Source organism: Columba livia, chromosome 4, assembly GCF_036013475.1.
Source record: "Columba livia isolate bColLiv1 breed racing homer chromosome 4, bColLiv1.pat.W.v2, whole genome shotgun sequence".
Classification (NCBI taxonomy): Eukaryota; Metazoa; Chordata; class Aves; order Columbiformes; family Columbidae; genus Columba; species Columba livia.
Genome location: NC_088605.1, coordinates 16,334,803 through 16,362,512, shown reverse-complemented (window position 1 = coordinate 16,362,512; position 27,710 = coordinate 16,334,803). Strand labels below are relative to the sequence as shown.

The 27,710-nt window shown below is 40.1% G+C and overlaps 1 protein-coding gene across 3 annotated transcripts; it reads right to left on the bottom strand.

The window, feature by feature from the left end:
• Nucleotides 1-85: 85 nt before the first annotated feature.
• Nucleotides 86-27,710, bottom strand: BST1 (bone marrow stromal cell antigen 1). 3 transcript variants are annotated; one of them, XM_065060577.1, is made up of 10 exons: nucleotides 27,334-27,710; nucleotides 23,459-23,588; nucleotides 22,238-22,373; nucleotides 21,674-21,756; nucleotides 20,992-21,068; nucleotides 20,464-20,556; nucleotides 18,741-18,827; nucleotides 18,177-18,236; nucleotides 15,978-16,043; nucleotides 11,725-15,062 (listed from the first exon to the last, which is right to left on the bottom strand). In XM_065060577.1, coding segments are annotated over exons 1-10 (903 nt in total). In that variant the 5' UTR covers nucleotides 27,504-27,710; the 3' UTR covers nucleotides 11,725-15,061. The 3 variants fall into 3 exon arrangements, with proteins under 3 accessions (XP_064916650.1, XP_064916649.1, XP_064916648.1); XM_065060578.1 differs by lacking the exons at nucleotides 11,725-15,062; nucleotides 15,978-16,043 and adding an exon at nucleotides 86-1,118; XM_065060576.1 differs by lacking the exon at nucleotides 15,978-16,043.

Genomic DNA, 27,710 nt, shown 5'->3' with positions numbered 1-27,710 from the left:
TGAATCTGACTTTACCAAAGGCAATTATGAACTTTGCAGGAGTCATAAACATATAGTTTGAGTCATAAACATGTAGTTCAAGTCATCAACACACAATGAAGTATTTTATTTCTCTCTCTTGCAAATAGGCTTGTATTAGTTGTCACATGAGTTTCTAAGACTAGCGTGTAAATAGTAGGTGTTTGAGCCGTGTGAAATCATCCAACAAGCATGAAGTGTTCTCAGCAAGAGGGAAGTTAGTTCCCTACTGTCCGCTCCAAACAGACAGACTCTATGTCCTTAGTCAAAACCCAACATAAAACCAGACTCAAATCTCGAAAAGTTAGTAAGCAATCTTACAAAGTAGGTGATGTAATGTCAGAATGATGTTAACTATAAATTATTAATAAATTGTTAATAATTGCTTACCAAGGATCTGTATTTAAAAGGTTGACTGCAAGAAATGGCATTTGCAACACATTTCAGTTAGGACCAGGCATTTCTGAAAGATCTGAGAAACGCTGAGCTCCGACCAAAGCCTTCACTAGTAAGCAATATGTTAAGCACATAATCTGTTTTTTTCTGATCCTGCTTTCTGAGAAATTAAGCAAACTTTGGGAGAGCTTTACTCAGAATTGAAGCGTCAGCCCTGAAGTGGTCAGGCAGTTGGAGTAGATGATGGTTGTAGGTCCCTTCCAACTGAAATATTCTATTCTATTTCTTTTCCTAACAGTGTCATAGCATCATGGAATCACAGAATACCAGGTTGGAAAGGACTTCAAGGATCATCTGGTCCAACCTTTCTTGGCAAAGTCCAGGCTGGACAAGATGGTCCAGCACCCTGTCCAGTAGAATCTTGAAAGTGTCCAGTGTTGGGGAATCCACCACCACTTCACTTCACTGGGGAGATTATTCCAATGGTTGATCATTCTCATTGTGAAAAATGTCCCTATTGTGTCCAACCAGAACCTTCCCGGGAGTCACTTGCATCCATTACCCCTCATCTTTTCCACGTGACTCCATGTAAAAAGGGAGTCTTCATCTTCGCTTCAAAAGAGAGACAGTGTTCTCTCTTCATGACACTGCTTGTGTCCCCTCAGTTGTCCCCATCACTGGTTCTGCAAACAGTGCAGGAAGCTCTGTAGGAGACAATTCTGTAAGAATTAGCTTATAAAGGAAGTTTTTCCCCATAATCCCTTCAGTAAGCATGCAGGTTTTGCCTTGGCAGGCTCAGATGATTGTTCTTCGTATTTTCTTTGTTTTCATCATCCTGTAAATATGCATTGAGGGTATTCACAGCTGAACTTTCTGATATTTTATTATACACAAGAGAGATTATTGTATTGGGTTTATTTTTCCTTTAGTGTTTGTTTGCGTGTGTTTTCAACTTGCTGCTCTTTGGCTTCATTAACTAAGTGAATAACATGTTGGAAAAAACAAACTAGTTATCATAAGCAATTTATGCAGTAAAACTGCAATCTCTGCTTTCTCTGGGTATTGAAGATACCTATCTTCAGTAAGTGTCAATAGAATAATGGAATAATAATAACAGAACAATGGAATAGTTAATTTAAAAGTTTAAAACTTTTAAACCCCATTGTTTTTCAGTAACCTGATGTGCGAAAACTTTTTTCTTCTGTTCAAAGATGACCTTGATTCATCAAGAATAAATAAATGAGGTGAGCGCAGAGTCAGTGGCTCTGGAAGGTGTCCTCGCTGCTGATTTTGTAACACCTCGAACTACATAAGGAATGTCCAAGACAAGTAAATGTCAAGCCTCCTTTCAGCAAGCCTTGGCAGCCTCATCATGACGAATAAATAGGACAAGCAGAGTTGAGCTGGCAGCAGAAAAACCAGTAAAAGCACATACTCCCAGTGGTTCAGAAGGTGGTAGTTTCTTTCCCAGTATGAATGTGAGCATGAACTCACTCCCTGCAAATGTTCTGGCCCAAGAGTATTTCTATGAGAGGCATAAGTAAGATGATAATGGTGCCTTAGTGAAGAAGGGGTGAAATAGTATTCCCTGAACCGGGTGGTGGGAGGGGAGCACAGAAGAGAAAGCGGGATGATGGAGGATGAAGTGAAAAGCCATGTGTTTTACAGGTGTCTTGCATCCCCTTAGGTCTGTGGAGTGAGCTGGATTTCAGTTCTTTCCTAAGCAGTTTTCCCAGGCAGATGACCTTAAGCTGACTGACTTTATTCCACAGGAATGCAGTACCCTCAGCAGGACCCTAAGGAAAGGCATTTAGTATTTCCACTGAGATTGCAGGCAAGCCTCATGGATCTGTGTCCTTGTTGAACGATTTTGCTAGTGGTTGTTTTTGCTTTCTATAAGGAAAATTACAGTTTTTAAAATACTGTGTCTCAGAAGCTGACAGCCAACTTTTGGAGCCCTCTGAGCTACATGAATTTGCAAGATAGCAAATCTAAACTAATCCTGGTTTTACCCAGGTGTGTCCACTCTGCTGCCAACATTTACACTAAATCTTTGGGTGGGGTGATTAGATAGTGGGTGTAAAAGATCAGAAGATAGAAATACCTCGGGCCTGTAATTGCCAGCCTCTGCTTTGATACTGTGTATTGCAGCAGGGGACTTCTATAAGAATGGGCCTGTATTATGTATAATTTATCAGCACGCACACGTACTGCTGGGAGCATGGTAAGAGAAAAGTTGCTAGCTCCTGCTGCTACCTGCAAGTTCTGTGGATGGTATTTTTGAGGCACCAAGGGATAATAAAACACCCACCAGGGCATTCCCAAGGTCTGATCACTCAAAAGCTTAATCTATTGTTTTCTTTTTTTACTGTCCATCAAATGTAGATAGTTCTGGCACCCCAAACATGTCTGAGGACACAAAGAATCTTTCACAGAAGAAATTGCTGGTAAAAGGTGGTACGCAACTGGTGGGACAGAACCTGTCCAAAACAACAGTGACCTGCAAACACAGGTAAGAACATCCATGTTGTGCATCTTTTCAGCGCTTCTAGGAAACTCCAAAAATGTTTCTTCCTCGGTAAGTAAAAAGTTTGTTAGAAATATTTTATGATTGTGCGTTTTGCCTGTGTTTCGGTCATTCCTCACTGGCCTCCATGTCTTGCCCAGGTGAGCTGTGCAGCCAGCGCTCTGGTAGAAATGGAAACAACTCCCCTGCCATCAGTGTAAGTGAGCTCAGTTATACCAGCCATGAATTTGTCTGTATGATAGAGTAAAAAGGCTGCTGCTTCAAATGCTACGCAGTCCAGGAGTCATGAAGACTCATTTTAACATGATGTCTAGATTATGACCATACCACAGTATTCACAGTGCCACTAATCACTTCTAGTCTTGTGGACACCTGTAATTACTGGCTGTCACTTCTCAGCAGAACTTATGAATGAAAGAATTTGAACTGAAAAGAGCAGGAGCTGTTACAATAATTAAAGAAATTATGTCTCTCCTGGCTTTTGTTAGAATAGCAGTGACTCTCATCTTCTCATCGCTTCACAGTTTCACAGAGTAAGTGCTGTCATAACAATTAGAGTAGGTTTCAGATGAACACTGAAAACAAAATGATAAATGGGCTGGGATAAGGAAACCAGCTAGTACAAAGTGACAGCTGTGAGGAGCTGTCTGCCACCCAACTGCACGCACCAGCTTCTGCAAAAAATGCATTTATAACTCAGCGCCTGGGCATCCCATTCAGCTCTCCTTTCTTGCAACTCCTCTACCTGCAACAACATGAGCTTTCCTGGAGAGCTGTGTGCTGGGACAAGGGCATGAGCACTTGCAAGTATATAGGACAGTTATTTCACCTGTATGTTGCTCTGTGTGGCAGCCCCTGCTGTGCCTGCCCTAGAGCTACAGGAGGACAAAGGGACTGACAGACAGACAACGGTACCTTAACTCTGAACTTCCACTCGTGGCCACCTAAAGGACACGAAAAATGCCCCATTTGTGTCTTCTGTAAGGCCATATCCACCACTGGGAATACAGACTGCATTATGCTCCTGTTTACTAGATGAATTGTCTGGAGAAGCTCTGACCACCAGCATTTCCTTTCCAGCCCCAAATCTTTTTTTCTCTGCTGGTTGCCATTACTCAGTTGTCATCTTCAGAGTGGTGGCCTTATTTTGCTCACTTCAACATTACCTGACACAAACTTCTACTCCAATTGCATTTTCTTCTCTTGTAAATTCCTTAAGACTACTTCTGATGACAAAATGCCTCTTTATATGTGAAGCCTGAGCATCAGATATTAGGGAGGGTTAATCTCCTCCCTACAGGACAGAGTGGGTTCCAATCACAGTGACACATATTCTATCTAGGCAGGACCTCCTACTCCAATGGGATGTAAATGTATGAGTAAAACAACAACAACAGCAGTTCTGCAGCCCAGTCCACTAGACTTTGGTTGAAATTGTTCAATAAATACATATATTTGGAGGGAGGGAAAAGGCTGGTAGGTGTAGGAACAGACAAGCAAACCAAGCAATTGCGTAGGCCTCCTTTCATCTGTAAAGCAGGATCAAGATAAATTATTGTCCCACTTTACAAGGGTGCAAAAGACTGCAACATTGATGATGCAAAGTGCTGTTTGTGGTAAACAACAGTATACTGACATATATCTGTGTAGGTATATATATGTATATATATATTGCAACTGCCAGTGCAATATAAAATCTAGCTGATTAACCAGGTTAACAAAGGCTTTCAGACCTTTGTGAGCTAATCTGGTATGGCAATGTTTCATCTTTTTTTTTTTTCTTAATATCGTCAGCATTTTCTCAGTTCTTTGTAATGATATCACATACTTCCATCTCTGCCTCATCATACACAGAAGCTCTCTGAAGGCTGATGAGCCTCTTCTGGCTTTCCTGTGCAGGTTGCATATAGAGCACAGGGCTCTGCTGACATCCAGCAACCCTGCCCTGTGTTAAATCCTGTGGCAGGTGCAGAGATGGACTTTGCATCCTCTGAGCAACTAAGCTGAGAGTTTAGTGCATTTGTCATACAACTTTGGTCTATTCTGTTAAATTGTTCCATCCTTCAAAAGGATTTAGTTTCTGTCTGAGCTACGTCCAACTAGTTCACTAAAGCGACCACTAAGGGAGAGGTAAAACCGCTGAGTTTAAAGACACATGCATTTGCATTTTTTACCCTTTTATTTTACACACTTGTAGATTTCATATCAATAAGATTTGAGACCTGAACTCTTCTTCTAATTATCCTGAAAAACTGTAGATAAACTAGTTGTGCAGCAGTACTCTAAAGTAAAAATGCTGTGCGTGCATGTGTGCACACATGCACGTTGATTCATTACTACTGAATTTTGTGTGAGGTGTCCCTGAACTATTTCCTTAAAAGAATCAGTAATGCCTTAATTGTTACCTGCCTCTGAGTTGCTAATGGACACTTTTGAACTTGTTAATACATCCAGTTTTAAGCACACAGGACTCTTCAGTCCAAATGGTAACACCATTAGACCTTAGGCATCCTTATGTTTAAGAATTGTAACATAGAAAGTGGTGTGAAATTGCTTTCTCAAGGCCAGATACTTATATTCATCACAAAAGTGACTTTGCACTCTGTGGGTGTTCTGAGTATGGCCACTTTATTTTGGTGTAAGTAAGGATATCGTGATCAGTATATCCTTCCCTAGAAAGGAGGAGAGGTGTGCAGAGGGACCACTGCCTTTACCTGCTGGTGTTGTCACTTGGGTAGCAGACATACTGTGTCCCATCACTGCTGTCACTGCATCCAGCTGTGGATGCTCGCACATCGCTCCATGCCGGTGGCACGTTCAGGGGTTAACCGCCCTTACAGCACGCAGGTTTGAAACTGCAAAGTCATCTCGCTGCTTCAAACACAGGTCATCTGCTGAGCGCTGCAGGTGAGGACAGGCCCACCTGACCGCAGGGCGCCAGAGTGCAGGAAACAATCCTGGAAAACAGCACCCGCGAGTCACTATTTGCAGTTTGCCCAGTACAGGCTGCTGGAGCTTTCCGGCTCTTTCATCTGTATCACTTGAAAGCAGCCTGGTTTTCCACGTGGAAGTTATTCATTTTGTTTCATGTGCTGCTGAGGGGTTGAGGTGGGGGAAACGAGAGTGCTAGATCAGCCCGTGCTGACAAGTGCAATGCTTGTCTCCTCTCAATAACCCATTCTGCTCTCTCAACCAGAATGTACTATTTTTTTCCTATGCATTCTCACACATGAGCAGTGTGTGGGAGAAGCAAATGTCACCACTGTGCCTTGTAGCTTTGTCAGTGACCTTTTTATTACCCTACATGCACTTCTATGCTGTGGCTGCTTCTTGTCTCAAGACTCATGCAGGAAGTTGAGGATATGAAGAAAGAAGGAGGGAGAGAAAGAGAGAGGGGAAAAAAGAACAATACAGATATAATCTAACAAATATGAAAATGATTCTGCTTTTTGTGTACACAGCGTGAAGAAGCACGCGTATGACATACCTAACGCTGGACCGCATCCCAAGGCTGATGCACCAGTTTTGAACTGTAGAGCCAGAAAAGCCAGCACAGAGGCACATCACAGAGTGACATTTAAAATGAGAAGTCTTAATTCAAGACAAAACATTCCTGCATTGCACAGGCTCGCACCAGTTACTTCTCCTTCCCTCCACCCTTTTGCCTCCTGTTTCTGAAACCCAATACTTGTGTACTGCTGAAAGGCCTGGCAGGTATGTCTTAAGGCCACCAGCACACAGGTGTTTCATACCTGTGCCAGTCACTGGATGGTCTGATCCATCTCTCTGTCACCTGCCAGATCTGCAGCAGGGAATAAGCTTAGATGGGCATGGGACAGTGCTCAGTGGACCCACTTGGGTTGCTCAGGGAGATCCCATCTCCGCAGCCCCAGCTGCTCTTGCCATCTCCTGCAGCTCGCTGCCTCGGCCCCACTTCTACGCTTTGTGATTGTCCACACAAAATCAACCTGCCAGACTGATCAGTCCATTGCTCAGCTGCTGAGCACCAGCACTGACTGGGCTGTCTTTCAGTGACTTGGTGCAGTAGAGGAGTGCTGCTTTGCTATTTTATTGAGGGTGAATGTTTATAAATATGTAAAGGGTGAGTGTCACGAGGATGGAGCCAGGCTCTTCTTGATGACAACCAATGGTGAGACAAAGGGCAATGAGTACAAACTGGAACACAGGAGGTTCCACTTGAATATGAGAAGAAAGTTATTCACAGTGAGGGTGACAGAACACTGGAACAGGCTGCCCAGGGGGGTTGTGGAGTCTCCTTCTGTGGAGACATTCAAAACCTGCCTGGACATTCCTGTGCAACCTCATCTCGGTGTTCCTGCTCCAGCAGGGGGATTGGACTAGATGATCTTTCGAGGTCCCTTCCAACCCGTGACATTCTGTGATTCTGTGAATTGATCTAGTAGTAGTTTTCTCAAAATCAATGGAGTCGGTAACCCACTTCTAGTTGTTAATCAGCAGGATGAAGGATTTTATTGTCAGAACAGACAATTAGTCAGAAATTATGGCTTAGGAAATGCTAAGAAATGGCCTTATGAAGGAAAACAGATACACAACTGTAGATGCACCCAGTTCATGTGACAGAAACATTTGTGACTGAATGACTGTGGCTTTTCCAGAGACGCAGTATGTGTGACCCCGGGGGACACTGAACATCAAAAGAGCCCAAGAGCACGGGCTGACTGAAGGACAATCTCCTCGAAGCACTACAGTGGCCCTAACCTCATGGGCAGGAAGTTGAAGCTGTGGCAGGAGGCCAGCTTGGCTAAATCAGAAATTCCTGACAGAGCTTAAATGTTGGAAAAAAGTGGAGGGGGAGAATAGAGGCAGGGACGGACTGTCTGGGAGGAACGCAGAAGCATTGCACGGACTGTTACATTATGTGATAAAGCTCAGCTGCACACACACAAAGGAGCTCAGAGAGATAATGGTGGGTGGGGAAACAAAATAATACCCTGCCTGGCTCCTCCCAGGTGCATCACAAGGCCCATCTGCTCAAGCCCAGAGGAGCACCCGGGCACAAAGCCAGCCAAGAACCCAAATTAAGGACTCCTGAAGAACAACCACCTTGCCCAGATCCCCCTAGGGCTGTCCCAGCAGAGCCTTAGGCCCAACACCCAGGCATGACGCCCATCACCATGAGCACTGGGAGCAGCTCTCTGGATCACCTTTTAGACTAAGGCACTTGCTGTCTAGGGGTGGGATATATTGTGGATGCAGGGGAAAAGCAGTTTGTGATCACATGGGATGACTCATAGGATGTTTAGAGGGGGAAGCAAAGGTGGGACAAGAGAGAGGTTTAGGTAATTTGGGAGGAAAAAGAGTAGTAAAATAGAGGGGTAAGGGAATAAAAAAAGGCAACTGCACATAAACAGTTGGCTGGTCAGTTCACTTGGCTGGCCATGCCCTGTGCCTTACCAGGGCCCACAACAGAATTTAAGATCCCTAAATTCGTGGCTTGCTTCTTCCCTTAGTATTGTGCTCTGCTGAAATGGCACTGGAAGGACTAGATTTTAAGTTGCTTTTTCTAGGACTTTGATTTATGGACAGTAAGATTATTTCAGCAGGATCAAGTATCCAGTGAGGTATATTGGCAAGAATATGGGTGTACACTGATCGTTCTCAGAAGTCGTGACATCTGCCCTTCAGGTCAGATGTTTCAAACTATGCTACAGTTTTGAATACCTCACAATTTAGTAACTTTACTTTTTGTGCATTTAAAGCAGGGAAGGGGTCTTTTGGAACAGCTATTCCTTAATCATTCTCTGCACGGATGTGCACAGTCTAGTTCCTATCCCCTTGTCTGTCTGATTAGCACTTGCTTCTCCAGTTGCTTCTGTGCAAGTTCACTTGTAGCCTCGTGGAGCCATGACAGTACTGACTGCTGTTCAGTGTGAGGAAGGGTAACAGACACTAATGAGTGATCTTTTCTTTGTTTATTGCAAACAAAGATCCAAAAGGGCCCAAAAAGTTCCCCTGCTTTGGACCAAGCATCTCCCTCCTATTTCTCTGCTTGTTTCCCTTGCTGGCTCTCTTGCTTGTCAGTCCATCTGCTCCTTCCCCTTCGTTTGGAGAGCCTGGCACTGGGACAGGTCCTTCCTAAGCTTTGCTGCTGCCTGAAGAGTTTCCTGCTGTCACCAGGGCTGCTTGTTGCATTTTGCAGCTCCTGATTGCTTTCTCAGCCGAAGCGATGGGCTTGTAACAAAACAAAGTCATGGCTGAGGTTTGTGCGTGGGTTTTCTGATGAAGCAAGGGAACATACCGAGAGATGCCTGAGGTACAAACACACTGCTGGTGGGGAAGGCGGTGCAGTGGGGACACAAGCTGTGGAGTAGCTCCAGGAAATGGGCTGCTTCATTCTTCTGTATCACCTTCAACTTTTTTTGATATGTCTATTTATATGTGTCAGAAGATGATGTCCTAGACAAATTTTTAAAAATTACATTTAAGAGTATAGTGTTTAAAGCACTGAGCTGCAGAGTGGGAGACACCAGTGTAATGAAGCATGTATTTGGCATGAATAAAATATTTCTACTCAAGAAATGTTTAATTTGTATGAAATAGAAGAGATTGCTAGAAAGTAAGAGCTATACCAAAGCCATAACCTCGCAGTCGAGGATCTTACCATGATTTCTGATAAGGTTGCTGTACTTTTTTGTGCAAAATATTTTTCAAGGTTTAGTTTAATTCCAGAAGAAAGGCAAATGCAGTAACCTCACCAGCTTTAATGAAATTGAGTGCTTGTTTTCTGGCCAGGGCTGATTATGATGCTGCTCACACATTCTGAAGGGAAATGCCCAGCAGGCTCCCATCCCACTGAGGCAGCCAGGGAAACAAAGTTCATAGAGAAGTATGCTCTGCAAGCCCAGGAATGTGTAAATAGCAATTTTATCCTAAAAGAACTGTATGGGGTAGATCTGTCACTTGGAAAGGATCCATGTGATGGTACAAAGGTCAAAAAACAAGAAACTTGAAAAAAGAGATCTTTCCTGGTTGCCAACTATGTAAAATACGCTTTTGTATACATGTGTATAAATATTTGTCCAAGATGTGGTGGTGTGGCTTCCAAGTTTATTGGTTATGTTTACTTTCCTGAACTTCTTTTTGCATGATAAATGCATCATGCACTCTGCTTGCCACCATTCCTTTTTCATATTATTCCAGCAGCTCTTTTTTATTTAAACCCATGCTAATGGTTAGTGGCGAGACAGAGAGTTCAGGGTGAAAGCCCAGAGCATTCATTCTGCTTTGTGGAAATACCAACCCTGGATTTTCCGGCACCTTTCATTAAAACAAAGGGAAAAGTAAGAACGAAGCAAGACACAAGCCAGCATGTCCTACAGTCGGGATTTGATACTGAAAGACTAAAATTTCCATGGAGTACTTATTTCTGCACATGTGCTTCTTTGCTTGCTGCTCTTCAAAGTGACATAGTGTCACCTAGGAGCTCTGGCACACCTGTACCCTGATTTAGTGTAGTATATAGGATACCTGTAATTTTCTTAGCACTGCTCTCTTGACTTTACCTGTTGCAAATAGGAAAAAACTTCCTGCAGTTTGGTAGACCAGCATTTGCCAAGTTCTTGACCTAGAATTCTGGTTTACACCTGCAATACTTCACATTGTTTGTTAATTATTTCTTCAAGCACTCATTAGCACCTGATAACAAACCATATCAGGTGCAATCACTGGCAGATGCCCAAGCAAACACAGTTACTGGATTAAGAAATACTATTTCTTTGTTAATTATTGTAACTAATGGTAAAACTCGAGTTACTCCAGACCTACAGTTCTGGAGGACTCCCTCTGTGTGCACTTTGAGAGCTGGCCACACTTACCGCTTACACAGTGCAGTAGTATTCCTAGCCAGATGGCCACAAGTAAAGGACTAGTTATTTTACTTCACTGCATGCTACTAAAAGGAAACCTGGATTATAATTTCCTCCTTCATTTTCCTTGTATAAAACTTCCAACATCTTGATTTTCCACTCACATACTCTGCTAAAAATACGAAGTAGCCCATCTGAACTGAGCTCAGGTTCAGCTTTGCAGCAGGTGGCAGGAAGGAGAGGGCAGGCGGGTGAAGGGGGGCTGCCCAGGAGGAGTGTGGGGGTACGGATGGGCTTCCCAGGCAGGGTGTGGGGGAATGGATGGGCTGCCCAGATGGGATGTGGGGGTACGGATGGGCTGTGCCCCCAGGGCCGGGCCCCTACACCCCTCTCCCTGCCAGCCTGAGCTTGAACGGTGCTGCTGCAGGAAGGGAACAGAGCTCGCCTCTGAGCTTGTCTTTGTAATTCATGGGCAACTACAGGGAATCACGTGCCTGCAGATTATAAATAAAATCTGGCAGATTATATTCTTCATCTTTGGAATAAAATGACAAGTAAATATAGACTGGGCAGAAGCTGGAATTAGGAAAAACCTGAAAATCAGGACAACACTTGTAAAGTGCTTGAGACACCCTAACTTGTGGCTAAATTAAGATACTGTGAGTCTCCTTACCGAGCTATTTTAAACCAAGGTTCTTGGCTCTGCTAAAAGCACCCTGCTTCCACTTTACACGCTGAATTATCAGAATTATTTCTAGCTAATCCAATGAAAATAAAACTATCAAAAGAGTTAGATTTCTTTCAACGTTAAATATTATAAAACTTGATGTTTCAGTTCAAGTTTCCCTATATTTGAGACTGCTGATCAGAAACACAGTCATGTCAGCTGAATATAACATCAGGGCCAATAAGACAAAAATAAACACCAGCAGTATAAAAAGGGCAGAGAGGTGAACAAGTTGTCCTTGCTTTATTCTCATAACTTCTTACTCCAGAGCACTCTAGAGTTTGCATTTAAAAGCAGACAGAGCAGGTGTGAGCAGATGTATATGTGTGCATGCACACACATGTTGAAAAAAGGAATTACTCTGAATTAGAGTTCCGCTTTTGTCAGATACAATGACTGAAACACATGGAGCAGAAAAAAAAACGTAGGTTAGCAGAAGGGGAGATTATATTTATTTCTATATAGGAATGAAGAGCATAACTGGGTTATTAATTGGTCCATAAACAGGCAAAGACAATAAATACTACTTTAGTATCAGTAGCTTCTAAAGGTCTGTCTGCATTTCCAGAGCACCTTGTAATGCTCCTGTACATGGTGCTTTCATTTGCCATAAGTAATTAGATATTATCAGATTTACAAAGGATTGTGGCATCAGCTGAATTTAAAATTATGTGATATACATAATGTTTTCATATGGAGTATTTCCCCCTTGAATTCAGGTCCAGAGACATCTGTTTTTGCAGTACTGCTCGTATAAGTATGAATGACTGAAACATTTTGCATCTACATTTGAAGCACCCTGCTGAACATTGCCAGGCTTGCATGAGTTTATGGAAAAGGGCAGATGCCTTTTGGACATTACGATTTCACCAAATTTGGTGCAGCTGTTACGTGAGAAATTGGTAATCAGAGCATTTACTGAGTGTTCAAGACAGAGCACAGGCATACCTAGCTGATTCTCACCACGTAAGTGTAAAACATATGTGTAAATAGCACTATGCATGCACTTTGTAGATGTAGAAATAATAAAAAAAGAGAGATGTAAGGGATTCTTTGCTCACAACTTTTTGTTCAAGCCTCTCACTCCAGGAGTAACAAATGATGTTGTTGTTCCTCACTTTGCTGACACGTCTTCTGCCCCTCTGCTTCCGAGCTGCCAGTCACACTGTCCTTTTGCACACATTAAGACTATTATATTAAACTGAGAACAACCGATCCACACTCAGCTTGAAATTTGCTGCTTTTAACATCTCAAAGAGTCTATGTATCTTTTTACCTTTATTTTATTTTTCTTTTTCCCAGCTGTATTAGTTGGTTAGCTAAAAATCCTTACAGATCTTCCCAAGCTTTTCCAGCAAGATTGAGACACTTCATTCAAAAGATATTGGAAAACAAATTGCTGTCTTTGCTACAGAGTTGAAGTAATGGGAAAAGACGGAAGAACATTAGAAATAAGAAAACACTGCAGGAGGTTTCTGAGCATGTTGTTCTTGATTTGAGATTATGCAGTAAATAACCTCAAATTATTTGAATTGTATCTATCTTACTTTGTATTTTTTTTTTTTTTTTAAAAAAACAGCATTATTTAGCACTTCCTACAGTGTGTTTGGTATCACACGTGATGGCCAGCACTGACTGGGCCCCTGGAGTGGATTGCATCCAGAGGCTGGAAAGCTTTCATGGGCTGGAAAGCAAAATTTGGACAGCTGGGATGCCTGGCTTGCAGATGGAAGTTGCCCAAGAGGCTTGTTAACAGTATTAAGCTCTTCTCTGAATCCCGCACACGCTATAATACACATGTCAGTGGGCAGGACAACACTAGGCCAGGCCATGGCCTGGACACCTGTCTGTGAGCCTCACATGCACCATCTCTGCAGCCTGCGGTCCCAAACGTGTCATGATGTGATCTGATGTGGACAAACAGGAGACTGATCAAAATTGCTTGGGTTTAGTTATCTGAGACGTGTCTGTGTTACAAACAGATATCCCTCCTTATTCTGGCAGCTGCTGTTAAGGGCAGCATCAAACAAGCAATAAAGACAAGGAGGATGCTGAAGGAAACTAATCAAAAGAATAATGTTTCAGCATAAGTACGGAACAATTCTGAGGTATAATACAGCCCCCAGTTTCAAAGGTCTGTAACTTCTTATTTCAGTACTTTTGCAAGTGTCTGAAGCAGACAGAAAAATCCTTCAAGCTCGAGCCTAAACCTGGCTGTGACACAGGCAAACACAATTAGGTGTGTAATATAAACAGACTTGCATTAAACCCAAATTAAAGATTATTACAGAAATGGAAGCCAGAAAAATAAGCAACAAGAACATATTTCAGATATTTGATCTTTCAAATATACAAGATGATATAGTTGCACGAGGAACTGAAAAGATGTAAATCTCTTATGGAGTCCTAAATCAGATGCACTGAGATAAAAGGAACATTCTATGCCAGTTTCCTGACAACCAGGTAATATAAACACAAATTCTACAGAAGCTTACAGATAATGTGCAACAAAATTCTACCTTAAGTTTTTTTTGTAGGAGACCAACTATTTTTTCCCAAATATTTATTTGTCCTCTTGATAGCTGGATGTCTCGGTGGTTTAGAGAAGCAGAATTAACTCAAGAGACCTTCAGGATGGCATCTGCCCTCTCCTCAATGTGTTCTGAGGCACACTGAGTTCACTGCAAACAGGCAGATGTCTGACTTGGCAGGTTCTCATCTGAAGTTGATATGCCATAAATCACATCATGGTGATCAACTGTTGCATCACGGTGGAAAACCTGTGGAACTTTCTAGACCCGGTAGTCCTGACTACTGCCCATCCAGCGGCCAGAAAACAGTCAGCTGAGGAACAGCTGTGCAGATGACAAAGCAATTGATAGTAGGTGATAAAATACCATATGCAAGGCAGAATCTCCCTGTATGATAGTTTCAGGTAAGTCTAGCCCAAGCACTGGACCACTTACGAAAATGAGTTTAATTTTTCCACTGTCCCACATGTTGTATCTTGTACCAAGTGAGCAACCTAACCTCTTTCCCATCTGAACACTTAGTCTCCAAGGCCAAATGCTAGGATTGATTTTATAAACAAGTAAGGTGTATGAGAGATGTATGGCAGGTATAGTTTCACTTTTCTTTCTAACTATGTGACCAGAAAGTATTTTTCTCAGTTTCATTCTGGAGAATAAGGGCAACAGGAAATAGCAACAGATTTCTTCTATTCAAGAAAAGAAAAAGAAGGGTGAGGCTTTTTAGCAGCAGTAGAATAATTATTGACACTAAAAGTAGTTGGTATCTAGATAGAAGTACGCAGGGTTTTAATATGCAGATTTGCCAGTCCCAGAAGTAGGGTGAAATTACAGCTAAAAATTAGTGGAAGCCAAATTTATAGCCAACTAAGGCAAACAGAGTATACGGATTCAGCTGATTAACTTAATACAGTAAAGCAAATCTGAACAAAAAGCCTACAAAAGAAACAAACATGAGCTTGTTCCAGCTGCCTCCTCTGTCTGAAGATATAGGTCCTCTTTGTGTTGCTGGTGCAGATCTGAAGAAAAGAAAACAAACAGGATGTTCACAGCACAGAGCTGAGTTAGGATTCTTTTAAATATCAGGGGTTTGTTGCCAAGGATGAAGCTTGCAGTCCAAGTGCTGCACTAGAAGTTTCTTTATAAGAGCTTGCCACCAGATTCTCTTTGGCTGTCATGGTTTTATAAACAGGATATCTGTGCAAAACCCTGGGAATACTTGTTTCTACCTTAATACTTAAGCCTCCTTGTTTCTCTACATCCATTTACTGCCTCTGGCCTTATGCTTGAGATTGTATAGAGCTCTTCCAGACAGCCATGGTCCCAGAGGTCTATATTTTCACAACACTTGATACAACAGTTTCCAGATCCATTTCAAAGTCTCCCTGACACTGCAATAATGCAAGTCATAAGCACCACTAATAGGTTGCACCTGGTTTCCATTCTGCTTATGTTTGTAAGCCATCTATGCCATCTAGTGGATATTTTTTTACTTACAAGTTTTCTTCAAACATCAAGGTGTGTCAACTAGCTAAAGTCCAAATTTTGACTCAGCAGGAGCATAGTTCAAGTCTGGAGAAGAATTAGGGGCCACTATCACTACCCAAGAAGCCCTAAGTACATTATAGCACCTTCTACACCATCTTTCTGCTACCCTGACACATCCCTCTCCTTTGGTATGCCAATGGAACAGGAGCTGCAGGGACAAAAAAAAAGTCAGTTGCCCAATTCTGCTCTCTTTGGGCTTGGGACATTATTCTCTGGAGGCTGAAAAGGCAGCTGTCAGTCTGGTAACAGAACACAGCCCCTGTGAGAGGGGCTATTTACTATTTATGATGGAAGGATGAACACTTGAGTGTACACTGAGCACACACTCTGCAAAGGAAACCTTCTCCTAACAGATACATGTTCATAATTGTGATACCACTACTGACCAAATTGTTCCCATGTCAGTAAATGGACCATCAGAGAGCAGGGATCCATCCACAGAGAAAACAGATCTAGAAGATAATCATCAAATAATTTTTATACATCTGGTAAAGGCTCTTTCTGAAAAGGCAGCTAATTTCAATGGAAATGTTATTTATTGCTGACAAGTGATTTGGGGAAGGGGAAGTATTCATTGACTTGAAGCATTTTAGCTACTTAAATTTCAGGGACAGGCAATGATAGTTGGCATTCAGATTAGGAAGCCTGGTCTTGATTAGGGATGGCACAGGTATGAAGTGAATCAAGCCTCTTACATTGCCATGCATACAGGAGGGAAGAGAAGCAAGGAATCTTTTCCTAAAGAGGATGATAACAGCTGAGTTGCTTAGTAGTTATCCCAGGAGAGTATGAGACAGGTGCTGAAAATTCAGTAGTGATTATTTAACCTAAGTATTGATATAGATGGAGAGGGAGGGGTGGCTGCTCTCCTGCTTGCCTGCTGCAAGCACTATGTGGTAGTACTGGAGAACAGGTATGCTCATCTCTTTTGTGAAAGAAAAATACATTAATGGTTTCCAAATACTTTCACATCCAGATTTCCTCAGCTGAAGAATATACCTACATCACAAAACTCCATGGGAAACAGTTTAAAAACCTGGGAGAAAAGGCTTCTGTTAAGAGTTCACAATACTGTATTTTTTAAAGTCCCGTAAAGTGCTTTTTTCTCCCATTTGTTAATATTGTCACCATACTCACAGCTGCACGGGACATTTGACTCATTTTGCATGGGACAATTATCTTTTCCTTTGACGCAGGAACAAAAGCCTCACCATTCTTTGGCAGAACAAGGAAACCCTATTTTAATCTATGATGCCAGTACTATCTAGTAACAAACAAAGGCCTCAAGAGGCCTAGAAACCTGTTCTATGATCTGCTACCTAGAGGGAGTCTGGAGCTATCAGTGATATCTAAAATGCCACTGTTTTTATCACACATTTATAGGTTGGTGCTGGGATATAATTTGGATAGAAGAATAAATGTTGTCGCATGAGAAGATGAGTCAAAACTTTCAGTGACCAGCAGGAAGAGAGAATAGCCACTTTATCTTTAAAAGTGTATTAAAACTGAACAAATGCTACAGAAAGTGATGTACATCTCATTTTCTGTACTGGATGAAGCACAACTGGCCCACAACCAGAGGCAGGCAAGCAGGAGTCGCAGCCCTTTGCTGCCATAACCAGGGACAGCCAGTCAGGTTTTGTACTGCAGAAGTTATCATTCCAGCATGACATACAAAAGATTTGCACATACTCGAATTAGAACAGACAGGACAGCAGAAAATAGGATGCGGCCAAATGTATGGATTATGCATTAAAATAATTTAACTAGAGAACGACTTTTTTTGCGTCTATGTATCCTGCAACTTTCCAAACTGTGAGGAAGCCTTCATATTCAGATGTTCAAGTACCTTATATACATCTATATATGCAACAGCATATAGATTGAGAAACTTAGCCACAATTGAAAACAGTCATCTTTACTGTAAATTCACTGAAATACATCATAAATTAATTTAATCCTCTTTACATAATAAAGAAAAATACGGATAGGAAGGGAAACTATTAAAACCTTGTTTGGGAGTGATGCTTGCTAACTAAGAAAATTGTAGCTTGGATATAATCTGCATTCTCTGCAGATAATCTACTAGCCTAAGGTAAATGTATTACAATACACATTCAGTTTGCACACAAAACGGAAGATTAAAAAAAACCAACTTCCTCAAAATTTGGAACCGAAAGTTCCAGTAGCTGGATAAATGTTCTTCAGATCTGTTGTCATACGACCTACAATTTCATTATTCAAGGAAGACTATTAATGAAAACATTTTCAAATTTGTATTAAATTTTGCATCAGAACACTGCTATTTACAAACTTGATTCATACCATCAATGATACACAGTGTGATTGATGAGAACTGAAGAATACCTAATTTTGAAGAACAGATGCTCACAGACAATTGTACACAATCTGTAGGCAGAAACTGCTTATTCAATACACGGTTAGTAATAAATCCAAGAATACCATATATTGCATACGGGTGACTTATAGTGAGTGATAGAGGTGGAATCTGTTAAACTGTTGACTTCTGCATTATTTATTTGGTTGTAATGACACTGAGGATGGATTGAGCTTCTTTTACTTACGATGACAGGGCACACTTCGAATCATCAGGATAATCCAGGCAGAGTAAGAACATTACAGACCTGTGAAGATATCATGTTATTTAGCATTTTTCAGGCAGAAAACTGAGGAAAAAAATGAAAAAATGAAACAAACCAGTAATATCATGTCCGAAGCTTCCCTTCAATTTTATCTTACAACCTATTGTGAATAACTAGAACTGTGAATACTACTGTAACTAGTAATTATGCAGACATTCAGTATTGTTTTTAACAGTTGTTTAGATTTTCAATCCAAATAAAGATTGTACAGTGAAGTGGAATACATGAGGCCATCTTCTGTGTCTGACATTCGGCAAGTACAATGTTCCACTTAATTATACAATTACACAACAGAGTATACTGTTTTGCCCAATTCATGTCTGCAAAACGCAAAGTCTGAAAAAGGTGACATCAGCTCTCCAACAAATCCGTCTCTTACCGAAGACACTACATTAATGGCATGCAAGTATTGGAAGGTAAGAAACCATTTAAAATAGATGAGCTGCTTCTGTGAATACACCATATTCATGAAGGATCCTCACTTACTTGTAATTGTCAGTGCAGGTGACATCATAACCAAGGGTTTTCAGCCTGTTTTCTAATATTTTTACAGTATGAGTTCCACAGGACTCTCTGTGAGAAATGATTTTAATATTAATGCAAGACTCATTATCTAATTTCCTTTCATCAAACTTGATGGACTTAGTAAAGTAAATCCCCATTATTTTCCCTCTTCTATATTCCTTAACACCTACAGAAAACTGGTGTACATTGCTATTTATTATGCTTCCTTTGCTTACAGTCATTTAACAATTTATACTTGTAGCATTTGCAGATTCTATTAACCAATATCTCCACCTTTAATATTTCACTAGACAAACAGAAAAACTGCTACATAATCTTGTAAAATAATTCAGAAATGTTTAATTTGTAATATTCTTTGGCAGCCTTTTAGGTAGTGCTGAAGTTGACACTAGCTGTCTTGACAGAATAAGTTGGTTATAACAAATAAGAATTATTCTTCTTGTTAGAAGCTTCTCCTCTCTCTGGAATACAAATCAATAGAAAAACACAAGGGGAGAGAAAAAAATCAAAACAATCCTAAACAGAGTTTCTGTATCTAGCACTGCTTTTTAAATTTGTGGTCCAACTAGCAAAAGAAAGCTTAGCATAGTACACAACCTACTGAGACCTCTCAAACTCCCACCAATGTCATGTATTAAGGCCAGTGCTACTTACTCATTGGTCAGTAAATACTCATGACTCTAAATAAATCATATTGGAACAACAGAATAATTGTAAAAAGAAATTAATAAAAATACACAAATATCCCCATGCATCCAGACGCACACAAACTGAAAGACAAATTAACATTCAGTGGATATGCTGACATCTGAGTGGTGACATCTGAGTCCGCTTCTCTGGCTGTCTTCAGCCAGGGCAGATTTAAGACCAATGAAGTGCCATCATGTTATATTAGACCACAGGGACCCTGCAGATGGTTGAAGTAAAACTGAATTCCTCTGTTCCTCTGCTCCTGCTTCACTTGTGTACATTTGTAGGGACCCCCACTAAAACTATAATTAATAGACTATTTAATTCTTCCTTTAATCAGGCTCAAACCAGAACTAATTTCTGACCTAATGATTTCATTTTTGTAACCTCAGAATCCATTTGCCATTATGTTTCTGTTGAAAACTGTCACTTTGGCTATTTATCAACAGGCTATTATGCTTGATTGTTTCGTGTATTTGTTTGTTTGTTTTAAATTAAATTAACAGCAAAATCGGATCTTTTAGAAGCCTACTTTTTATTATTAGATTGATGTTAAGCATTGAGAGAAGATGAGCCCCCTGGTGGTAGTTTTTGCTTCTACTGATTTTCAAACAGTTAAGATAGATGAAAATGAAAAGAATGCATATGGCAAAGTGAAATAAATACTTCACATCAGCATTTAATCTGAAATTCAGATTGATTCTTTTCTTAGTAACACTGTATGTGCTCTATCTTCACTCAGGGTCTGAGATCCACACACTTAAGTCTCTAAGAGTGAGATCCGTATCCAGTATTAGAATTTATTTATATTTTGTCTAATTCTGGTCTTTCTATACTTTTTGGGAATGACAGGGTGTTCCTTTCGTGTTAGTCAAAGCATCTAAAATATTTTCAGTTTAATTACTATGCAAATATAATCAAGCAAAAAGCTAAGGTGAAATTTCAAAGGCAGGACCAAAAAGTATAAATTAAATTTTTTTAGGACATAACTTACATATCTGGGCCTTCAATATCATCCACAACCCAGATGACAATTCGCGAAACTTTGTCTTTCTGGAGATTAGGTATTTCATAATCTGCAAAAAAACTGAATCAAGAAACAATTTTTTAGGACTATAAAGGACACGAAAAAGAAACAATCTTTCTTCCCTTTGCATTAATCAAGGCTCTGATCCTGTTGCAGGATATGGGCTTGCTCGATTTTATATTTATATCTTCTGATTACAATCAGACTCAACACAGAACAGAAAAAATGTGATTCACATTCTGAATGTCCTCAAAGGTCAAAGGTATTTAATCAGAAGTTTTGTTTTCTTATTCTTAATCTTAGAAGGGCTCAGCTGAAAAAAAAATACAAGTTAGAGGTGAACCAGAATGAAGTGAACTTTTAAAAAACTGAGAATCAAAACAAAGGGCATTTGTTTTCTTAGAAAAGGAAAAAAAAAAAAGGTCATTCTTGTAGTTATTGCTTTTAGACATAATACTATTTTGCTTGTACACATAAGTAAGTCAGTTTTCTTACCCTGGTTCTGGATAAGCTCCTCCGACTACAGAGCCGTTCAACAAGACATGTATCACTCCAGAACTGTGCTGTGCATACTGCAACACATAACAATTTTTTGTCAGAACTCCTCTTACAGATTTGTCATATGACCTAGTATTGTATTGCAAGCCACAACAATGAAGGAAAGAATTTTACCAAGAAGAATATCAGAATTGTGAAAATAATATCAAACTAGCACCTTCACAGGTCACTGCAATAGAGAGGACAAGAAGAACTAAATAACCAGTGTGTCAATTCAGTACATCTTCTCAATCTGTTTTCTCAAACCTATAAATAGTTTCGTCAGGACAGGAAGAAAGCATTTTGGCACTCTGTATTGGGTTTGATCTGTTAATAAAGGGCTTTCACCAAGGCTGTCAAATGTCACTTAGGATCTGTATTCAGCAGACAACCAGTTTGCTTATTGTGCTTAGTACGTGCTTAATATATATTAACAAAGCTAACACAGAATTTTATCACATTATCTAGCTAAGGTGAAAGTTAAGTTCTCCTTGCTAAAACACTGTACCCAGTCTAAATAAGAATATTTGCACCAAAGGAAATAATCTAGCACAGTTACAGACTTAAATCTCTTTAGTTTTCCTGAACCACCCAGGACACACTTGCTAATGTACGAAGTCAACTCTAATGCGCTATTTACAGTGGCTGAGGCCTTCCTCCAGAAAGATTCCACCGCATTATTTTCACACTCCTCCATGGTAGGGCAGGATTCATAGTCCAGTCCTGTAGGAAAGCATGTGATCATGCTGTTAGAGAGATGATAACAACTGTAAAAGTGACCTTAGAAAGCAATGAAATATATTTGCACATTATTCACTGAACATACAAGATGGCCTGACATAACACCGAAAGCTGACAGTTGTTATGTTTTTTCTATCATTTTACATCCTTCACAGTTTACACGAGCAGTGACATTCAGTGGATCCAATAATTTGGCTGAAATGGCTCTAACTCTGCACCGGGGATGCAGAGAGCTACACGTCCAGAGGACTGAGAAGGAAGTTTATCTTCTGTGTGGCACTATTTAGATTTCCCTGTGTGCTCCCCTGACTGCAATGTTAAATATTTACCCAAAGCTGGAGAGAATGAGACAGTGAAGCTATCTCTGACTTTTCATGAGCAAAATTAGTTCCTCCAGAACACAGCAGTCAGTGTCCATTACGCTTTTACAAACACATGTTTAATACAGCACTCATTGTCTTACCAGCGCTGTTGGCCTGCCCGCACCAGGTTAGGTAATCTGCGACAAAGCCGAACAGAGTATCAGCCAGAGACATGTAGCGACGGCCTCTGCCAGCAAAGCTATTGACGAGCAGCTGATTATTTTCCCAGAAGAGAGACTACATAAAGAAAAGAAAAAAAAATAGAGAAGTGAACCATCACTTGGGTGTGGACATAATGAGATTATGGGCTGCTGAAAACAGTTTAAATCATGTTTTGGTATTTCTTTCAAAATCAAGCCAATAACCAGAAATGCTAGCTATCTCTTTAGAGGAACAAAGGGGTTTTTTACAGTGGTGTGAATCATGACCACTAGAGGCTTAAGAGGCATTCATATTATGATGGGAATGGATGTAGAGCTATATTAAATAGTTAGGTCTAGCTTTGCCTTCCTCAGCAGACAGATTTAGGAGAAAGGAGAAAAAAGGGAAGACATATTTATAAGCCAGATATATCTTACCAGAATTCTCTCACACTGATATCTAGGCTTATGGTGTGAAAAAATCAAACATCTAGCTGTTATTTCCGTGTCTGCAAAACTCTTTCATCAATTAAGCTATGTTGACAGAAGTATTTGTTGGTTTAGCTTGTGTAATTTAGAGATAAGGAATAATTGTGCTAGAAGGAAAACTGCTTTAAAGCACAACCTTTCGGACAAGACCAAAGCACACATTCTCACAGGATACAATGGCATGAAGTGCCACATTTTTTGCACTTTCACAGTTCTCTGCAATTGCCAGCACATCAGACCCTTACTGTTTTCTAGCATATAACAGCATCCTATCTCATTTCTGCTTACGCTTGTTTAACATGTCAATGTTTAACGTGTCATTGCCCTGAGACTTGGCTGTGAGGAGTGGAAGCAAAAGGCGACAGCAGGTACAGTCTTTGCAGGCAGAGCATCTAACTTGAGGAAAAGTAGAAGTGGAAGTTCAGGAACTACAACAGAGCTCACGGCAGAGCAGGAAAAATAGGGGGTCTTTGTAGTATGAAAACAGAGAAGCTGCTGAGAAGTTACTGAGTAAAATAAATGCAGCCAAACACACTGAAAAATGCCGTTGAGCTTGAGTGTGGTTTGTAAACTACAGACAAGCCAAAAATAATGAATCACGAGTTAGCCACAGAATAACTCTTGGTCAATGTTGAACTGTGTCACGGAAAATCTGCTGGATGTCACAGGGCTGTTAACATTAACAATCATTACCTTGTTGGGTGGAATTGTGTGAAATGACAGGTTGATAAATAATTCATAGTCGTCAGGTAGAATGTTGCAAGGATCCTTGTTAATAAATGCATTTTTAAATGCTTCCCATATCGCTGAACAATTCTTCTCACTGTAATCATTGAAACAAACACATGGCAGAATTGTTTTTTCAAAGCAGAGCGAGAAAGTAATTTGTTCCCAAGTTCTTCAAATTCCCAAATTAAAACCCCCAGAAGACTAAGATAGAAAACTGAAACCAGGGTGGTAGAAAACTTGCCATCCAGGAAGAGCATACAGGTCTTGTTTTTCCTGACTCCTAATAGCAGCAGATTAGGAAAAAGTAGCCATGAAAATATGTAAGGATTTACACCGTGGAATTACATAGGAATTTGACAAAAAACTTAAAAAGTGAGCTTGCTGTCCAGCATTGCAGAAATACTACGGAAAACAGCTTTCTTTGAAGTTTTCTAGATTCAAAAAGTCATTTCAATTAAAGTGTAGCTAAATCTGCAAAGCTATTCGAATGTAAAATTACTCTTCAAATGTCAGATTCAAGTGCAGGAGGAGTTACTGCAAAGTTTCAATGGTAGAATAACAGTTTTAACAAAAAGTTGCCTTCTTTGTATACAGGCCCTAGAACTGCGCAGCTTTCCCTTGCTGGAAGGAGTACACTGGCTGTGTGAAGTCACTGTGCAGTAACCACAAGAACACTGTTAGCATTCAACATTTAAACTTCTTGTGTAGGGGGACCTGAAATAAGATCCTAGGCTGTGCATTTCCACAGTTCCCTTCTGCCAGCTCTGCCTTGGGGACAATAATCTCCTGTGGAAGGCCAGGCCAGGCCACCTAGGGATGGAAGTGTCTTATCTCTCTGGATTTGCAGGATCTCATCTGTTACAGCTCTGAGCCTGCCTGGAGGAATTAAAAAGGGAATTGTTACTTTCCCCACTTTCCCACAGTACCTTCCCCACATACGCTGTGACAATGTGTATGCCAGGAACACTCTGCAGAACAGAATAATATAGTTTTACGTGCATACAGCACTCCTAATGCAAACAGCTCTAATCGCAAAGCTAGTTTGAACAACAGTAGTCCCAATATGTAAGCCAAACTTTGCCATTAGAATGTTTTGCTCATTTAATATCATCCATAGACAGCAGGGTGTCTGCTGGCATTTCTCATCGTGATATTCTTTAATGAGCTGCTTTATGATGCTGAATGTCACAGGGCACCTTCTGATGAGCTATGCAGCTCCCAGGCGGGGAATGGACCACAGACTCCCTTACAGTAATCACTGGTCATGCTTCCAACAGCTACCTAGAAACAACAAGATATTGTAAGCAAATATGAGATCTTGATCTGAAAATCTTCAGTGATGCAATACAACCCTTGATCAGTAGTTCCAATGTTTAAATAGCTTTACTTGATAAAAGGATTTGCACCCTATTTCTGATTTCAAGCTGTTAAACCTTAGCTTTTATATACTTATGGATCATTCTGCTCAAAAGCTGTCTACTGTAAGCACTCATTCATGCTAGTACTTGTAAATTACAATCACCTGAACTCTTAATATCTTTCTTGACAGTTGAATCCAGCAGTAATTTTCTCGTTAATTTCCTTACTGCATTTTTTTTCCTTCATGTCTTCTCATCCAGCTTTGAACAACTTGTAAATCAAAGGGATTATTCTGCTCTGTTACTCAAAATTTCTTTGCTGTCAAAAATATTTTTTGAAACTGCAGGGTGGGGAAGGACTGTAGCTCAAGACAATTCCTTCCAATCTTAATAGACATTAATAAGTCATATTATATTTATTTAACACTAGTCAATTAAAAATATGTTTTCAATACTTCCATTATACCCTATGATTAAGAAAATATGGGGGAAATGCACAACAGGAACATTTGTGTTATATAGCATACGCCTATTAGAAAATTTCAAATAGGATTTTCATTCAAGCCCCTCACTTCTACTTGACCATAACATTTTGTAACATGCCTCTTTTAACTGCCATTTGGCATGTACTGTTTCAATGTAAATTTTTTTCTTATGTTTCTGTAATCATCTTTGTGTTTTAATTATGTTGCAGTATAAAGACATGTTTTGCTAGCTTCTTTTCTGTTAGTATGGTATTTTAAAAAAATATATTCTATTTGCAGATAAATTCAGAAGCAAATCCTACACTCGTGGCTATGGCTCTGTAAAAGCTAGCCTGGGGGCAATTAAGAAACAGACAATGAACAGAAAGGGTTATAGATGATTGGAATATCTGTTTTGCACCTGTGCAATATGAAATTTCCTTTTTGTTTAGATTACACCATTTGCATATAGACCTAAAGGAAAGAGGAAAAAACACATAACATGAAATTAATTGTGCAGCTCTTCTTCTTATAATGCCATTTTGGGCCTTAATTCAGGAGGGCAGTTCTAATGTCCAGCCTGGCTTCAGGCTATTCTGAATAAGAATACTTTGATGAATGTATTCAGACTTCTCAATTTTAAAATTATGTTGTGAAAATGTCACAGGAATTAATTAGATCACAAAACTGTCATAAACCTGAGACATATGGAAATACTTTCAATAATATTGTATTTACATTTCTAAAAGCCCAAATCATTTAACGAGAAGTTAACATTTCCACAATAACAATACTTTATGTTGCTCATTTTAGTGTATTCTGTATTATTAGTCATGTCCAGCTTCATATATAAATGAAGCGATATCTGTTAACTCCAACAGAAACTCTACCTATGCCTACTGCCAAGACCAGATTTCATATACCTACACAACTGTTAACTGACTTAAGTTTTCATAGTTTATATTATATATTATATTGTAGGTGTGTAGAAATCTATAGTTAAAGTTTACTGGCACCTTCCACTGTGACGCATTTAAAAAATTTACCAAACTTGAATTGTTCAGCTGAACTTTTAGTACTGTGTTATTGGCATTAGGATGATTTTTTCTTTCACAGGGAACTGGAAGCAAAATGTTTCTGATAAGTTAAGAAAGTTATTAGGAAGAAACAGCTTGTTTTGACTTCGTTAAAAGCCACGAACCTGTTTTCAGTTCTGTATCCTCCTGGTTTGCAACAGGAACTGAAAATGGGAGGTTGGGGGAAGGAGGTGATATTTGCTGGTATTATGCAATGTAACTTAACCATGTGTAAGAGTACAGTTCAGTGCTGCAGGAACCCAGCCAGGCCCCCTCTGCAAAAACCTCTTCAAACTATCCGGAAAAATTTTAGTAGCAGAATAAAGAACTGGAGTCCAGGAGACTGTCCTTCTTAGTTTTTTTCCTTTTTATCAATAACCAAACAACGTAAGGAAGACAGAAAAAGTGGTCATTTCAGCAAAATGTGTGACTTACCTCCAGTCCTGCATAATTAACACAGACTATGAAAGCTCATGGGTAATCATACTTCAGTAGTTGATTACTACTCAATTTTTTGGGTGGATGAGCTAAATAGCCTCCTTCAGTCCCACAGGACAGCTATAATGTGTGGTGCTTTCCCTCTTACATGACCTGACACGCAAGGCATGCAAAGCAAAGTCGGTCTTCCCTGAAGCACTGTCAGATTTGGTACTTCAGAAATACCATCCCCACCACTTCTGTGCACTGTTCTCCTTATACAGAACAATGTGGCACTAGTGGGGGAGAAGTGTGAAATGAGAAGTTGAAGGATTAAAAATCTTAATTGTACTACTTTTATTAACATGATATCCATCAAAGTTCATTTTTTGCTTCCAGACAATGATAAGCATGTTGGCTTCAATAGCATCTTTCATGGCTAGAAGCAAAACATCAGGCTTCTGATTAATAACCATTTTTGTACAGAATATAAAAGACTAATCCATGAAAAAGCAATAACTTACCCAACAGCAGGATTCACAATTCTAATATAGTCATAGCATCTTCCAATGACAATACTTTCCAGGTTTTGTGTTGTACCTTCACCTTTCCATTTTCCCCCCTGCACTTCTGAGAAGCTGTTCATAAACAGAACAGAGACAAGTACTACAGACGAAAAAAGGCTTTTCATCATGAATTCTTGACAGCCCAGGTTCTTTAAAAAAAAGGATAAAAAATAAAGGAGAGTTAAATGATACAATTTAAATGGAAACCTAGAGCCTTAACACTGATTATTTTAGGTATTGGCTATAGCTCTGTACACAAATGACAAAGTCAGACGGAAATGTGAAGCTTGCTGCGGACTGTAATCTAACTGTTTCCTGGAGTGATTGCAGCACAG